This window comes from Lichenostomus cassidix, chromosome 1Aa (assembly GCF_008360975.1).
Source record: "Lichenostomus cassidix isolate B80296 chromosome 1Aa, HeHo_3.0, whole genome shotgun sequence".
NCBI lineage: Eukaryota > Metazoa > Chordata > Aves > Passeriformes > Meliphagidae > Lichenostomus > Lichenostomus cassidix.
In genome coordinates this window covers 51,221,316-51,238,485 of record NC_139480.1, presented here as the reverse complement: position 1 = coordinate 51,238,485, position 17,170 = coordinate 51,221,316, and the positions used below count along the sequence as shown (strand labels likewise).

Here is a 17,170-nt window from a genome sequence, read left to right as displayed (position 1 = left end):
CTCGGCGTGTGTGTCCCCCCCCCGCTCCCAATTCCCCAGCGGATTGAGAACAAAGGAAAGGATTGGGTATCTTTTTTTTCCGCTTTGCGTTTGTTCTCCCCACTCCTGTTCCCTCGAGTTTCTCACTGAATTAGTGCGGCTCCAATAGGTGTTTCCCGAGCCAGCAAACGACATTTCTACCAAGCTACCTTCGTGTCAACCTTTGCAAACGGGGCCACACTCTCCCGTTGATGCATTCTTAAACCCACATCCAAGGCTGAAACATTTCAGTAGATGTAGATTTTATTAGAGGGAAGCAAGCAGCTTTACACAATGATTTCAATTACTGCTCAGTAATACAATTGATGCTAAAATCTCACTTTCTATATTCAACCATGAACTCATCCATTCTATTCAAGGTCTGAAGGGGAATACACTAAATATGTATCTAAATACTGTAGGATTAGAACCTGGGGCTATATATACCACTCCAGTCTTGTGGAGTTCCTGGTTTTCTAACAAAATTGAGTGTTACCATTTTGCCTTCCCATTGGCATCCCTGCAGGGACTTTTTTTTTTCTTTTTTTCTAAATCCTTACGTTAGTACTCATAGCTCCATCAAACACTTTGCCTAGATTCACTGTGACTAGTAGTTTTCCCTTAATTTAAAACATTACCTCTGTGTATGAAATATGCCCAAAGGTATTAAAAGCACTGCCAAAATAGAAAATCATAATTGTATTCAACAGTTTCTGTAAGTGGTGGCTTGCAATTTACCTCTGAACTGAGCACAGAATTGCCAACTTGTTTTGCCACTGTGCCAGTGAAGAAAAGGACCATTTTACTCACACAAGTACTTTCTAGAAGCAAAATTATCTAAAAGATGAATTCTGTGAAAATAACTTCCCTTTGTTTTACAGTTATTTAAAGGAATAACAACATACCAAACCTGCAAAGTGTAGTATAACACCCCTTGGGACTAGAAAAACCCCCACTAAATACAGACACCACACAGACACACCTTTTCACCCCAACAGGGAGTGGGAGATCTGCTACCAGTGCATATCAGGGATTACAGCCACAAAAGGGCTCGCACACTCCAAAACTATTCTGGTTTTCCAGCTCTGTCAACTCCTCTAATGCAAGGCGTTCTCCCTCCAAACATTGCCTCAGGAATAACCATTTATTTCAGGAGAAAACATCCCCAGATATCTGTGATGGTGGGAACCACATGGAGCAGAATGAAGTGCACAGGAGAGCAGTAACTTGCTGCCTCTCAGATGCTTGTATCCCTTCTGCCATTCCTTCATCAATAACAGGGAATGCCTGAGAGAGACCACACTGAGTTTAAGTTCTGGTTCAAGCTTCTAGCCTAAGTATCAAGTTGCAGTGTTCACATCCTGAATCTGAAGGCAGATGGGATTATGATGAAGGGCAAATAAAAGAAAGACTTGCCCAAATTCACCAGGAGGAAAGCCTCGCAGAAAACTCTATGAAGAAAATGTATGTTATTAATTGGTGGATTAGAAAAATGCAGCTGCTTGCTCAGCATTTAAGTAACCTGTAACTACCTTCTTTGCAGCTTTACAAGTTCTGAGAATCTACTGTGGTGTCTGTAAGTGTGGGCACAAAAAAAGAGCAGAGAAAATGGACAAGAGAAAGGGGGAGGATAATGTTAAAGGGGAGAAACATCTACTCCAAGAAGGGAATTTTAAAGGATGATTTTTATTTAATATCCTTCATTTTTGCAGTTCAAATACCCTGAACAGTCTCTTGAAGAGCATCAGAAAGCCAAGGTACTGGACAGAAAGGATAACATGAAGCATAGGGAAGCATAGTGATTAGATGTGCTACTAATGTTTTAACCAGGCACTCCCTGGAAAGAATTTATTTTTCCCCACCCTTGTGATTTCACCAGAAGTATTTTCTACCACGAGGACAGGAAATCAGTGCCTTACTCTCCTGCACATCCACACCAAAACTTAGCATTCAGTGCAGCTCTCACTGCCACTCCAGCTCCCATTATGCCATTGCAGAGCAGGTGTTGCTGCTGGCAGCTGTCCCTCAGTGTCCCACAGTGAAATGGAAGACCATGGAGAGGTGCCACACGTTGAGAAATGAGCAGTGGGGATGGTCTGCATGGGCTGCATTCACCTCCACCAACTCAAATACACATGTACACACCACACCCTCTGGTATCCCTGACCAAGAACACCTTGGGGACATCCAATCTTGTCACAGATACTCCCTCTTGGGCCATCCCTGTCACTGGCAGGGAGTGACAGGGAGTTTCAGCTGACAGGGAGTTTCAGCTTCATAAAGATAAAAATACAATGCTGAGAGGTGAAGAGAGGCACACCAACCCCTTGAGGCTGTCCACACCTTTCCTCCTCAATGCTGATGGGACTCCACATGTCTCCTTCAGCACGTTTTGTGGGTACAGGCACCCCAGGGTGACAGGGGTGACTCCTTTTTTCCTTCTCCATGTGTTGACTAAATAATAGCAAGGTTGTGGCAGATGGTGAGGAACTCATCTGAAGCTGAGAGGAAACTGAAGGGGTTAAAGGCAAATCCATGCCTCTGCCACTTGGTTAATTCCTCAGCAGCCTGACCCCGTGCTGAGATGATTCAGGCCAGAGAGGGAGACTGCCATAGTCCCCAGGGGACAGTCCCCAGAGAAAAGATTCGTATTTCCTGACCAGGAGGATTAAGTACAGGGCCATTGACAGATCACAGTAAACATCTGGATGTGAGCACTCCATCTATCAAGCCCTAATCCACAAAGCTATTCATTAATGAATTCAGCACATTCACACTGTTCTATATACAGGGCTGGCTGATCTTTTTTAGTGTTTGGCTTCTAGGTGGTATACATCTGTATCAACAGATTTTTATTATTTGTGTAAAGCAATTATCGTATTCTGCTTTTGCTTGTTTAATTGTTTAGAGTAATTCTTTTGCCTTTAAAAAAAATGAAAACACATAGAGCCATATTTTCTGATAGCATATAAAAAAATCCAATAGCTAAAACCCAACCATGTGCCTGCATTTTCTATTGCTTTGCAATTTTAAGCTCAAGTTCCTCTGGAAACTTTCCATCACACAGGGATGGAAAAAACATTAAATAGTAATTGATTTTCTTTTCTGTATTTTGTTTTGATTAAAATGAGAATCCCTCTCATTTATCTTCAGAGAGAAAGTAAGCACTGAGTAAATGGTCTGGTTAATTCAAAAGTAATTTGATCAGAACATCCATAATTTACATTGACTGGAACAGCAGGAAAGATGCTGAGCACTACCAGATATCAAGCTTATTCATTTAAACAGCCTACTTACACTGTGTTGTACATCTTGCTCATGTAAACCACTCTAAGAGTGTCTAATGACCCACATTTTATAAGGGGGGATTTACACACGGCCATGCCCTTAAAAGTCATCTGTTAAGATTGAATAACACTCCAGCCTGCTCCCAGCAAACAGGGCTGTGGAGCTGAGTGTGTTGTTTTCCACACAGCTGTGCCAGCCTCTCCCCAGAGAGATCTGCAGCCTTTGTCACTGATATTGGTGGAATCAGCGTTTGGCTCAGAGGTTTTTCACAAATCCAGCTGCGACAGGATATTTTCAATTCATCCTCCAAGCTTTGGACTCTACCAGACAGCATGAGCCATCCAAGCTTGCAATTTATAATTTCCACCCCTTTTGACCTTCAGGGCTTTGCTGTGGTGTAATCTTTAACTCCAGGGACTTGATTTTAGAGGACAGATCCCATTGGGTGCCTTATTCTCTCTTAGATTCCAGAGGCACATATCTGTGCTCTCAGGTTTTTGTCACAACAGGGTGGCCCAGGTGGACAGTTCCAACTGGAATAACCCAATTTTAAAACAGGAGAATGAAGACAAGCAACTGCAAACTGAAGGAGCAACCCATAGAACCACTCAGCTATACCACTGCAGTTTTATCTTCACTGCCAGTGCAAATACCCTCACAAGTGAATTTTGCTTGCCTCAATGCTTCTGTAACAGCTGTGCTCCACGCCAGTGTCTGTTCCTGTGGGGAAAGCATGGTGTTTCTGGGCAAACTTAATCCCTCCTTATCAGTCAGCTGAAAATACTTCATTTTCACCCTGTGCCATCAAAGTTACACCAATCAAAAGCTCTTGCTCATTTAAAAGTGCAAGATCAGGCCACTCAGGCTGTGAGGAAGAGGGAAGGAGGTTTCACGTCTAGAACAAATGGTGACAGTGGTGTCTGATTTAGGTGATCAGTCACTTCAAGCTTTCAGGTTACAAATTTGTACTTTTGGGTTTGTTACCTCCTATGTGGCCAGTGGCACTCCAGAATCCATTCTCTGTCAAATCAAGCTGCATAGGCTGCTTTAAAAAAAGCTAAACGGTGTGTTTACAGATTGACAGATTTTAAGGAGGAGTGGAAAAGCATGGAGTAATCTCATTCAAATTTCCTGCTCATTTCTAATTTTTAAGCAGACATGAATCAAGGAAAATCAAAATAACTGATGCTTACTCTGGTATAAAATTATGAGTGAAGCCTTTGAACTTAATAACTACATTCTGAAAACATTTAAGTGAGGAGAAACTGAGGTTGAAGCCTACTCATGTACAGAAAAAAGAGCATTAGATTGCTTTGTGAGCCCAGATAATCTAGCCAGCTGCAGGAAATGCTTCACCACGAAACTAGAGGGCCAAAGGTACTGATGGTTTAAGCAGGAGAGGGCTGTAAATGAATCATTAAGTGGACAGGAGTAATGAAATGGTTTTTAATAGACACCCTTGCACTGCATCTTCAGCTCTGGAGAGGCCCCAGGGGAAACCCTGGACATGAATACAGTATGTTAGATCCTGTTTTCCTGTGTTTCCCAACAAAGGGAAGGATGAAGTACCCTCCCAGGGAGTTGCTAGTTAAAATTCTAGTAAAAGTAATATTCCAGTGTGCAAAAGTGTCGCTACTTATTAATTAGCATGGGAGGATATTTGACAGGAAGAAAACCAACTAGCACAGATGCAGAGAGAGTTTTTCATACTCACCAGTGGCAATCAGAAGAGAGACTGTTCAAATCAATTCCAGGTTTGGAATATGAACACAGAGTGGTGAGGAGCAAGTTGCATTTATTTTTTGTAGCCACTCAACTCCAGACTGCTGTAGGGCACACAGGGGTTTTTGGTGTACATCCATTTGCTAGGTTCAGGCTAGCTCTACTCCTCTGAACATTCCCAATGGATTTGGACTTTTTTACATGGGAGGTGGATTTGCCTTGGCAATGGCAATGCACCTTGTTGCTAATTCCAACCCTCTCCTTCAACACCTTTGTGTTTCACAAAATACCACTACTCTGTAATACAAGTTTGACTCAAGTGAGCATAATTCAATCAATAATTACCACTTTGTAGTTTAATTAGGATTTTCAAAGCACTACCACATCAAAACTTCAACAGTATTTAACAGTCTGAATATAAATGTAAGTGCCAAATTCTAGTTATAATTGGTTTAGGAGCTAAAAAAGAAGCCAATTAGTGATGTGTTAAAATCAATGGACCCATGCAGGTTTGCAATACCCAATGAAATGTTTTTATACATTTTGTATTAATTCTTATACAATTTGGTAGTGGAGGTGGTTGCTTATGGTGTTAAACTGTACGTTTGGCGAGAAGCAAAATTTTAAAATAGCAGTATGAAAAATAATAACAAGTTGGAAGAAAAAGGTTATGAATAGGGAACATCAATCTATTTTTTCTAGTTCAGTTATGGCATATATAAGGAGCAATACCAAGTATGTTCATGCATTAAAATCCTCTGTAGTTATGAAACCAACCAAAGGCAAGTGAGAATTCCAGAAAACGGGACATGGTGATTCTTACTGCATTGGTTTCTGATTAGGATGAAAGTGCTAATAATACTTTCTTCAGCTTCAGAACATTGAAGACACCTCTCCAGCCAGACATCCTGATGTCCAATTTCCTTCCTGCTTACATTGATGTAAAGTTAAACCATCAGGACAACCCAGTCCTAGGAGGAGCTTCCTTAGCAGGACAGGGTGGGATGTAGTGTCCATGTGAGTGCATCCTGCAGTCCCTATGGATTCCTGACTGCTGCTGCTACCTGGACATAGATTTCCAGGCTGGAGGTGCACAACTCTGCCTGATCTATCTACAGCACCAAGCTGAGATAGTTTTGTGGGTGCAAAGAAACCCTCTATAGCCTAAGAAATTACCTTGGACACTGAGTAAAAGATGGAGGGGAAAAAGACCTTCTTGTGCAAATGTCCCAAAGCCTGCTATGCTTGTGACCACTTGGCTTAGCTTGGCCCCAGCTTAATTAAGTGTGCTCCTCACTTCCTCAATCCCTGAGTTTACATCATTCCTTTTTTCTCCCTAACCCAGGATACTTGAAGGCAAGGCACAAGCCTCACACAGACCCCCCAAATACATTTTCTGCATGAAGCCATGGCATGAGCAGCAGAGAACGTGCATGTTCATCAGACTGGGCTCACTGTCCTCTTTGATTTCCTTCAAGCCAGCTTCTCCTGCTTTCCCCTGATGTAGGTCTGATAGTAGAAGTGTAGGAAGAGAGCCAGGAGGCTGAGGATGTAGAGGAAGACTGCTGTGTTGAAGCCATCAGGGAACGGGCACTCTGTGAAGAGGTTGTAGGAAGAATGAGCAGCAATGGCCACAAACTGGCACTGGAAGGAAGAGGTGGAAAAAAGAAGCAGCCAGATTAGGGAATCTACGTGAGATACACCTCAGGTGGCCCTGGGACCATCACAGTAACTATCTCAACATCCTAGCAGAGTTCTCATGCCACAGGGTCACCTGCTTGCCTCTCCTGACATCCTGAAAATCTGCCTTTCAAGGCCAGCAGTGTTTTCCCAACAGGAAAGATGCCCATCACACCTGGAGGCTTAGCCAATCCAGCCTCTCTGGCCCTTGGCCCATTTCTCTGCTGTAGTACAGATGTTGGACTATGGAAACTGAAGGTGGGGAATTTCTCTTCCCTAGTGGTAATCAGATTATCATACCCATAATTATTTTGATTTGTATTTTAGCTTACAGAGAGCAACTACAGATACTACCTTTATTCATTTAAACATTAAACACTAATGCTTTTTTTACACTTAGTCACCTGTCTCAATACCCTGAAGCAATGAGTTCTACCTACCAAAAGGATGTTAAATAATTTTTCTTTCCTGTGCCATAATTTGCATTGCAAATACCTTTTTATTTCATGCAATGCTTTCTTGTTCTCCTTTTCCATGCAGGATAAGGGAGAATTCTGGACCAGCTATCAGTGCACTATTTTATATATATCCTCTTCCTCTTCTCTTGTAACTGCATAATTTTTGTTTGCAAAGCCAGTCTTTGAGGGGAAAAAACTCCTACAACCAATGCCCTGGTCTGTATCCTCACATTTATGCTGTATCTTTGAAAAAACACAGGGTTTTCAGGATTTGTTACTTCTCCAGAGACGAGGGAAGGAAAATCCAAAGGGATTTTCTAGCAAAAGAGTAAAATTCACATATTTCTCTTTAACTCACCCTTTTTCCTGCAGTTATAGAGACCTTTACTTTCTGAAAAAACTGAACGATGGCTTCCCAATCTGCAGTCCTACTGAGAATCCAAAGTTTCCCTGAATTACCATCCCCCATCTCTCAAAGTCAAGCTCTGTTTTCAGTGCTTCCCACCTCAGAGTGGCACATGAGGCTACCTAAGGACATGCTGCTCTCCCCAGGCAGCAAACAGAGATTGAGCCACTGAGGTGACAGCCAGCAGAAGGCATCACACCTGGCCACAGAAGGGCAGGGATGAACATTTGGAGCTAATTACCAGCTGCAGGATGGTCAGGTAACGTTTCCACCACAGGTGCCGGTGCATCCGCGGTCCCAGGCTGGCCAGGGCGTAGTAGCCATACATGAAGATGTGGACAAATGAGTTCAGCATCCCAACAAAGAAGGCTGATGAGTGAAGAAGTGAGGGTGAGCGAGACACAGAAGCCATTCCAGGCTAACCCTCTGAAGAGGTCACATCCACAATGATGGTGCTTTCAAAATACATCACAGCCACTGCTGTGCATGGGCATTCCCTGCAGGCTCTGCCTTGGAAGAATGGCAGTTTCTCCTTCCCTCAGCATACGGAATCACAGAATGGGTTGGGTTGGAAGGTGCCTTAAAGGCCATTAGCTCCAATCCCCAGGGACATCTCCCCCTAAACCAGCTTGCCCAAAACCCCATCCAGTCTGGCTTTGAGCCCTGCCAGGGTTGGGGCATCCATAATATATCTATCCCATATCAAGTGCTAAGAGGCAGAGGAGAGACTTTCTCATTTTCCACCTGAAACCTTTCATAGCATTCTGCTGTCAAGGCTGTGTAGCCAAAAGGGCTTTCCAAAAGAAAATACCCCAGGATCCTGTATAGGGCCTACCTAGAGTGGCTTAGTACCCAGGTACTTCCCTTCCAGTTCAGCAAAAAGGAGCAGCAGTCTGGATAGAGCCCAGAAAGGGGCACAGTCAGAGCAGCAAAGAGCCCCAGGGCCTATGAATGGGGAGTGAGGGAGAACTGCTCTGGAAGGAAACATATATTGACCTTCTAAAGGATGTTATTTTTTTCTGTTTGGACTCACTCTTTTGGCACACTCTCTTTCTGGGTGAGGCAGTGAACGTGGCAGTCTAAATAGCCCCAAGAACTGAGTAGATGGGATCATCTGAAAGGCACAAGTTTTTCACACCTTTGGAAGCAGGTGAGCTTCCTACCTGCCAGTCAGACCATCTGCACTGTTAATGCAAACTGCACAGCCCAAAAAGCCCTGAAACACAAGGTTTTCTTACAGAAGCATTTCTTACAAGCATACCTTGTCCTCCAGGCACATATTTGACCCCTGACCACCAGTTGAACAGCATAGTGCCGTGATGGTACACGTGCAGAAAAGTCACCTGCTCTTGTTTCTTCCGCAGAATTAAGAAAACCTGAAACAAGCCAGACCAAGGAAAACCTTGAGTTGATGTGTTCAGCCAAAAATTTCACAGTAAAAAGTTATAAAAATAGTTAATGATGATTCTGAACCTCCCAAACCCATTTCTTCTGCTGTTGGTAAAAACTGCTGAAACTCAATATACGCAGTAGAACTTATAGGAGGAACTTCCTCCTTATAGGAGGAAGGCAGAATTTCTTCCACAAAGCCCCCAATATTTTTATCTTTGGGTTCATGACTCAAAGTTCAAAGAGGACGCATCTGAGACTGTGGCTGAGCTTCCATACAATTCACAGATGCTTGGGTCTGGTGCTTTCCAGGACACAGGCTGGATATTTACTGCTATCAGACGATGACCCACAGAAAAATCACTGTGTTGAATGCCCAAACCCTCGTGGAATTTGAATTAGTAAAGAGAATGGTTTTGCCAGATGAATACATGTCAGGTCACTATATTTCAGCATGCACATGCCTACACACACAAAACAAAAAGTGAATCTGCCTTTCAGGGACTCAGGACTGGCAAAAAGCTGCTTTTGTGGCTGATGCAAACAGAGAGAGGATTGGCCAAACTCCTGGCAATAGGCCTAGGAAGGATCCATATGTTTATTCACATTTCGGTGTGCTGTCAGCTTACACCCCAAAGAGCACTAGACTGTGAAGTTTTAGGCTAGGACAGCTTTTTTCTGCTGGCCAAGCAGAGACCTTGTCCAGTCATTTAGTTAGTTCATTTATAGTGCAGGAGGAGGCCTGAAGACAAGCTGTAAAGAGGTGCCCTTTCAATTCCCCACGGGACACAAAGCTTCAGCGCACAGCTCTGGAATTACCCCAGAGTGGCAGCAGAGATGCTGCGACTTGGCCACTCGCAGTTCCTTTTCTGCCCCACTAATCACCTTTAATCAGCCAGACAGGCAATGGCAGAACCTGTGTGGCACCAGCAGCTGAAATTTTGGGGGCCCACCTGGCAGTAGCCAGGGGTAAAGCCTGTGCTCAGCCACAGGAAGGGTGCTGGGGAGGCAGCATGTGCAGCCACCGGCATGGAGACAGCAAATCAATAGGGGATCAACCCAGGACATCAGTTCTGGCTCGCTGCCCCTTTCTGACAAGGAACTATCTGTTTCCAGCAGATAGTCCCGCTGCAGGGCTGAGCCCTCCTTACCGTATCCAGCAGCTCGATGACTTTGGAGAAGAAGAACCACCAACACACTCTTGCCATCTGCTGGGCAGCACAAGGCACGGCGGTTAGAGCTTTACCCAAAATCAGCGCATTTTCAACCACACTCTGTATCCCTGCCCACCCAGGGTCTGCAGCAAAAGGGGGAAATTAAGGGGTTGTTTTCGTTTTTCTGTTTTGGTTTGTTTGTTGTTTGTTTTTTTTTTTCTTCCAGATGGTAAGTCTCTGAAAAACTGAAAAAGATAACATGCTGCTTGCATCTGTTTAAAGCAAGGCATTGTAACTCCAAATTCAAACAGAAAAAACTCATGCAGCATTTTGGAAAGCTGGAACTGGTGTGACCCAACCCCCTGTGATGACCAAGGAATAGTTTTAACCAAACCCCTCTGCTACAAGAAATGTGGAGTAAGATCTTTGTCATGCAAAGCAGAGGATATTTTTGGTTTTCTCGTTGAAAGTGATCACCCAGAATCCTTACAGTTCATGCAAAGAATCACATCTACTTCAGAGGTAATTTGCAATATCTATACAAGACATCTACCTTCAGCTGGTAAGATCACCCTCTCTACAGGGATCAGAGTGCAAACTTAGATGGCTGTGCTGACTGAGATGATTAATTTTAGAGAACTAAAGTAAAGTGCAACTGCTGAGACTGACAATTCAGTGGAATAGATTTACAGGCAACAACAAACTGGAGTCAAAGCCTTCCTAGACATGCAAATTGCTATTTATGAGCAGAGGAATCTGCAGGGCCACTGGAGGGCAAGGCCTGAGACAAGCTTTCTCTGGAACTGTACCCTCATTCCCAGCTCACTCCGGCTGTAATCCACTGGCTGGCACAGGTAGCTGTAGTTGGCCAAGACTGAAGTGGCCAGGAACTGAAACAAATGAAAAGCAAATAGAAATAAATTTTCTGTTCAATGCCATCTGTTTAGAAAAAAAAAAAAAAGGTGCATATTAATACTAAGGTAGTAGGGTCTCAGTCTAATAGTTACTGAGAAAAAATCCATGTAGTTTATACAGCTGAACATATAGTAAAAACCTAAAACACAGTACTTTGTGTCCTGGTTGGAATCTCAAAAAGCAAATTTATCCTGGGAAGGTTTGTAGCTCTTTATGTAGTCACTGGAGTGCTCAAAACTACTTCAGCAGAAATAGTGAATTCTAGGCTTCTGAATCTCTCTGAGAAGACACTGTTCTTGCTTGTGAAGATCCCAGGCTGTTTTGTTTTTTTGGTTGCATTTGTCTGTTCACTGGAAAGCCAAAAAGTGGACCAAGTTACCAGTGTAAGTGAGCAACCAAGCACAGAGAAGTGATTCTCACACCTGTCTGCAGGTGGAGCAGCATTTGTTTAGAAAAAAATGCAATTTGTGTTAATGCAACGCTTGTGACACAAAGTAAAAGGGCATATTTGTTGACATCAGAATGTTTTTGAAACCTGCTTGGCCATGTTGCCTTGAAGAGTTTCCAGTGGCCTTCAGAAACTAGTGGGGACAGGTTTGGGGAAAGGCTTCTGCATTAAGAACACGCAGAAAAAGTGTTCTTTACACTCTCAGCAGCAGGAAGACAGAGTGTGCTTTGCACTCCTGGAGAGAACTGCCCAAGTTTGGAAAATCACAGAATGTTAAGGGGTTGGAAGGGACCTCAAAGATCATCTAGCCCCAAACCCCTGCCATGGGCAGGGACACCTTCCACTAGAGCAGTAGTTCTCATCCTCAGAGATGGATCCATCACCAGCCAGACTCAGGTGAAATAAGGCAGTTCCACATCCTCCATACATTCTGCACCTAACAGGGATATCTCAACTTGCAATTCATTCATTCATTCATTCATTCATTCAGGTTAAATGAAATTCCATGTTAATTTTATGAATTACAGGAATGGTAACTTTATTTCCAGAAATGAGAGGAAATAAAGACCAGCAGGACAATACTGCTCCTCTTGTGGCCAAAGAAGGACATGTCCAAGCCAGCTCCCTCTCCATCAGAATCCACCAGCAAAAGCTGTTCAAACGCCTCTGGAATTCACCCCCTTCCCAGGTGCTCACCTAGGAGCCAATCCTGCCTCCTCACCTCGTAGAACATGTAGCTGGATAAAGCCACCATGGCCAGGTTGTAGGTGAGCAGCAGAGCCCGCAGCTCCAGTCGCCTCCACTGCCGTGTGCACGAGGGTCCCAGGGCCACCACCAGGAGGTAGGAGGTAAAGATAAGGGTGACTGGAAGTGGAGAGTAGACCAGAGGCCATGGGTCTGTCCTTGGATCTGGAAAGCAAAACACACAGCCAAAGCTGGCACCTCCACACACTGCAGGGCAGAAATATTTGATGATATTTAATTCCTTCCCTTCAGCGCGCTCGCTGGCTAAACCAAAACTGGTGTCTCTGTGTCTCTGCAAAGCTGCACCACAGTCCTTCTCCTGCCGGCGGTTCTAGGTGCCAGCTCCTGCCCAAAAGGCTTTAGCACAACATTTGGGTATGGACTGCCCTAGTGGAGGGCAGATCTTTCCTGGGATGAGCTGGAGCCCTCCCTGGGCAAAAGGAGTGATCCAAGACACTGTGCAGGGATGCACGGAAGGAGCCAAAGCAACAGTGGCTTTAGGCATGTAAATCTTTACAGCTAAATAATAAAACTGTTTCAATCACTGGTGTTACTTCCTTCGAATCCTCAGGATGTCTGAAATTCTCCACTCCTCCATTTTTATACCTGGTTGTATAGTGGACTCTTTTATAAGCATGAATTCACTGGGAAATGCCAAAACAGCTAAAAGAGCACTTCAGTCCTGCAGCAAAGGGAAACTCAACAGTTTTTCTGTCATGCCACCCCCTCTTAATCTTGCCCTATCACCCAGGATATATTGTATCTGCAAAAACATCCCAGCTGCCATTCATGCTTTCCTTTCCCGTTCCCAGTGTGATCACTGCTCTGCTAAACTCCCTCATTTTTTAATAAATGCCATACCAGTCTGGACAACTCTGCTAAGCCACATCCCCTCCAAACTTCCCAGTTCTTTACTAGGGTTGTTAGGGGCTGTCTCAAGAGCTCTTTGGTATTCCATTTCTGGGTTTAACAGTTTGTCAGAAGTCCTGAATCCCAATTCACACTCTCTTCTGGAAATCAAGTCCTGACACATTTCCAGTCTGGGCATTATGCCCCATGTCCTCCACCTGCCAAAGGCACCATGCAGGCCTGACATTCTACCTTCATGGCATTTTGTGGCTTTTCTTTACACCCAGGGATACAACAGTGTGGCTAGCACAGGCTTTTCCCACGAGAATTCTTCTTGTGTTTTATAAATAAAGTTTGGATGTTGTTGGAACAGTGTCCCAGAACTTGGGCAGTGCAGGCCTGGCCAATCAGGCCTAGGGGAAGGCTTCTGACTGACCAATCTGGGTGACTTTTGAGAACTCTATATATATGATGAAATCAAAACAAAAAAGGTCATTCCTTCTTGCCACTGAGAACTGGTGCTTTCATTACTCTGCTAGCTGCTCAACAGCGACACAACAGAGCCCTTTAGGACCAAACGGAACCTCTAACTATTGAAGATCTGATGTCTCCTCCCTGCAAAGTGTCAAATCTCAAGCACTGGGGAGTGGTTTCTGTCAGTATTTCATTTGATAACAGGTTTGACTGGCACCACAAAGAGTTTAAACCCCAAAATATTAACTCTTTGGTCTACTAGGCTTTTCCATGACACATGAACACGCATTAAAAAAAAATTCACTTCCGTTAGTACCCCAGATTTAACAGGCATTCCCAAGCATTTATTGCTCCTTGTCCTGTCAGAGCCCACTGGGAAATCCCCCATCCTTTCATTCCTTGCTTTGATCCAGCTGGAGGGTCCCTGAGATATGTTTCAAGATTTAAGAGAAGTTCATGATCATGGAGAAGGAAAAGTGGAAATCCCTGGTAAACAACAACAACAACAAAAAAAAAAAAAAAACCCAACAAAAAAACCCAAAAACCAAGTGGGCTGGTGTAAGGATTGAGTCCTTTCTAGGTTTGGTTTTCATGGTCACGCTGCTCATGCAGAAATGCCCATTTTAGACAGCATCTCTACGTACCTCCACTTTCAAGAACCCAGTTGTAGAATTCCTGAGTTTTCTGCCAAATTGAAGCCATCACAAGTTCTGGAAAGAAATTAATTTGACTGAGTCTAGAACAAGAATGCTCCTTAGACAAAGGCTTAGGACTACAGCTAATGAAAAGACAATAGTTTGCTTTCTAAAACTTTGACTTTCAAATGAGGATTAAAGCTCCCTTTGAAAAAAGGAAGAAAGAGAACCCCTTCTGCAGTCATTCGTTATTCAACTTACAGATTTTTTTATTTATAAATTTAAATAATTTATTACTTAATTTCCAGATTTTGATATTTCACCTCAAAAAAATGCTCTGAGCAGCTGCATGTGAACCACCAGAGCCAGGACCTTCATGCACCATTGGGAAATCAGTCATGAGGTATTTTTTCCCAAAGCAGTGTAGGCACAACATTCACGTGAGGATGCACACCAGGTGGCATAACTGCATCCTTCTGCAGGTATTATTGGATATTCCCAGTGCTAGAAGGCAGCTAGGGATTGATTCAGTACTGCTGCAACTCCAGAGGTATGAATAGAACTGGTTATTTGGCTTTCTGACATACATTACTTTGTTTTATCTTACAGACATTCCATAATATAGTATATAAAGTAGAATACTCATACATATTATGATGATCCTCCTCTTCCCTTCTTTCCTTTAGCAGGGAGATGTTTTCAATGGCACTTGGAAGTTCACCTAGAAAACACTTTTCTGCAGTTAGTTTCAACAGTTTGTGTTACCTGATCCAGCTCTCTCCATCAGCAAATACACAGGACCAGCTTCCTCCCAGTTTCAGCTCCTGCTGGCATCGGGAAAAGCACATTTTCTGCTTTAACTCCTCACAGGCTGTGACATCCACACCCAACATCGTGTCGGTGACAGACACACCCTCGCCCCAACTTCTCTCCTGCAGTTCATCCTCGCAGCCAAACACCAAACTTTTTGGGGTGTTCCCCCCACGCAAAGCCCAGGACCCCCAGCAGGTCTCACACACATCCCGACACACAGCCACACGCCCTTGTAATCCGGGTGGAATCTGCCGGCACCGAGATTAGTCGGTGATTATCAACTGGCTCGCAGTCAATCCAGCAGGGATTTCATGCAGTTACACTCCCTCAAACAATCCACACGCGTTCCAGCTCACTCCACGTCCTTTTTTCGCCCCCAGACCGCCGGGAAGAGCCAGAAGGAGGAGCCGACTCACCTGGGCAGCGCAGCTGGCTCCGAGCATCCCTTTCTCCAGGGGTGTCCCCAGCTGGTCCCGGCGCGCAAAAACAAACCGCACTCTGCGCTCGGCTTTCTTCTCCGCAAGAGAGGTGAGCACATCACCTGCTGGCTCTCCCACAGCCCTGGTGGATCTTCTTCATGCCTCTTCCTCAGTCTCCCAGCGGCGGCCACGAAAAGCCACCGCGAGCCGCGGGCAGCGTGGGGTTGTCGCGCAGCTTTGCCACAGCGAGAGGTTACATCACATTCTCCTCCCCCGCCCTCTCTCGCCTCTCCCCACAGGGTTTATCAGATTAGGGGACTGGGAAGAGGAGGGAAACGGATGCAGAAGAGGGCTGGGATTCCGCAGGAGTGAACCACTGACCTTTAGTGCCATGCTGGGGAGCCTGGCCAAGTGGGAACCGGGCCAGCATTTCTCCTGCAGGTTTCTTCAGGACATGCCACGGCAGCTTTGCGGGCAGTAAAAGGTGAGGGATCACGCCTGGCAACCAGTCTCTTCGGAGCCCTCCTTCAGCCCAGCACAAGGGGCTGCCAGCAAGCATTTGGTGTGCTCAAAATAGGTCCAAACCACAAAATGAGGGGGCAGAGAACAGTGGGAACACTTTCACTCACTCACCCACTCACTCAGAGAAGGCAGAGAAAGCCCAGCTGGAGTTACCCCCTCCTATCCAGCCTGTATTCCTGGGAGAGTCACATTTAGCCTTTTTAAAAATAGAGGAGTATATTTGGAGGGGTGTGACAGTGATACCAAGTGATCTCCAGCAACTGCACCAAGGGAAAATGCAGAGAGCCATAACGAGCAGCAGGCCCAGTGACCCAGTCCCGTGTGGGGGTACCAATGGACCCTGGACCCCCACCCTCCAAAAAACCAGCTCAAAGCCAAGTGATGGGGTTCTGCTTGGTCACCTGGGGTGTGGATATGTCCTCTTACCCTCCCAGTGGGCACAGTTTATTAGCAGAACCCCAAATAATAGAGAGGGTAGCACCTTTTCTCATACCCTTGCATTGTGTCTGTCACCAGCTCCATCACAAGCCCTTCTGAAGAGCAAAGCACCAAAGATTAGCTTTTCAAAGCAGCTTTTGGAATTAGGCATATCATGTGGTGGGAGTTTTTCATTAAAACACATCATGTGCTGATGCTGCTGGACTGCTACTGTGTTTCTACGATTTATGGAAACTGAAAAAATTTAAATAAGTATTGTGGGGAAAGGTGCTTTAGGGTGAGGGGTTTGAATTTTGGGGGTCAGAGGGTTAGAAGGGCAATCCAGTTCAGAAGAGGGTTTGACTGACCTTTGGAATCATATTGGTTTTTTTGCTGACCCAGGTTCAGGGAGACAAATATAGTGAACTTTACAATTATAGCAAACTTTACACTTTTTTTTTTTTTGAGACCTTCCTATAAAGGCCCGTTCTTTAAGTTTGTTAATTGCTCATGAACCAGCAGGTACTATTTCTATCATTTTAGTGGCCCAGTCCTAAAAAAGGTTCAAAGATTTATCTGAGTGAATTGATGGAAGTAATAAATGAGACCAGTGCTTTCTGGCTGTCACATGTGGGTGGGACTGTATTTTATTATCTGTATCTGGTAATTTAAGCAATGTTTGTTGAGCTATTTATATTGATGTGTAACACTCAAAATTACAGACACAAAACTTTTCCATCAAACTTTTTTTACCCTGATGAAAAAAATTCTGCTGAATTTTCACAAATTTCATTTGGGGCAAACAATTTTGTTGTTCAC

At 44.4% G+C, this 17,170-nt stretch overlaps 1 protein-coding gene across 6 annotated transcripts; it reads right to left on the bottom strand.

The window, feature by feature from the left end:
- Window positions 1–5,369: 5,369 nt before the first annotated feature.
- LOC146443846 (very long chain fatty acid elongase 4-like) lies at window positions 5,370–16,270 on the bottom strand. 6 transcript variants are annotated; one of them, XM_085048929.1, is made up of 9 exons: window positions 15,410–16,270; window positions 14,829–14,911; window positions 14,190–14,255; window positions 12,200–12,387; window positions 10,925–11,005; window positions 10,113–10,172; window positions 8,834–8,948; window positions 7,814–7,941; window positions 5,370–6,672 (listed from the first exon to the last, which is right to left on the bottom strand). In XM_085048929.1, exons 3-9 carry the CDS (start codon window positions 14,245–14,247, stop codon window positions 6,502–6,504), a joined length of 801 nt encoding a protein of 266 aa, XP_084905055.1. In that variant the 5' UTR covers window positions 14,248–14,255; window positions 14,829–14,911; window positions 15,410–16,270; the 3' UTR covers window positions 5,370–6,501. The 6 variants fall into 6 exon arrangements, with proteins under 6 accessions (XP_084905055.1, XP_084905054.1, XP_084905056.1 ...); XM_085048928.1 differs by having other exon boundaries at window positions 14,829–14,901; XM_085048930.1 differs by lacking the exons at window positions 14,829–14,911; window positions 15,410–16,270 and adding an exon at window positions 14,946–15,379 and having other exon boundaries at window positions 5,370–6,623.
- Between the last annotated feature and the right edge of the window lie 900 nt (window positions 16,271–17,170).

Bases quoted from the DNA above. Each gene is read 5' to 3' on its own strand.
- LOC146443846 (XM_085048926.1), bottom strand. The intron at 12,388-14,189 runs GTACGTAGAGAT...TTTGCTTTCCAG, and splicing joins CTGGGTTCTTGAAAGTGGAG to ATCCAAGGACAGACCCATGG. The intron at 11,006-12,199 runs GTGAGGAGGCAG...CATTTGTTTCAG, and splicing joins CCAGCTACATGTTCTACGAG to TTCCTGGCCACTTCAGTCTT.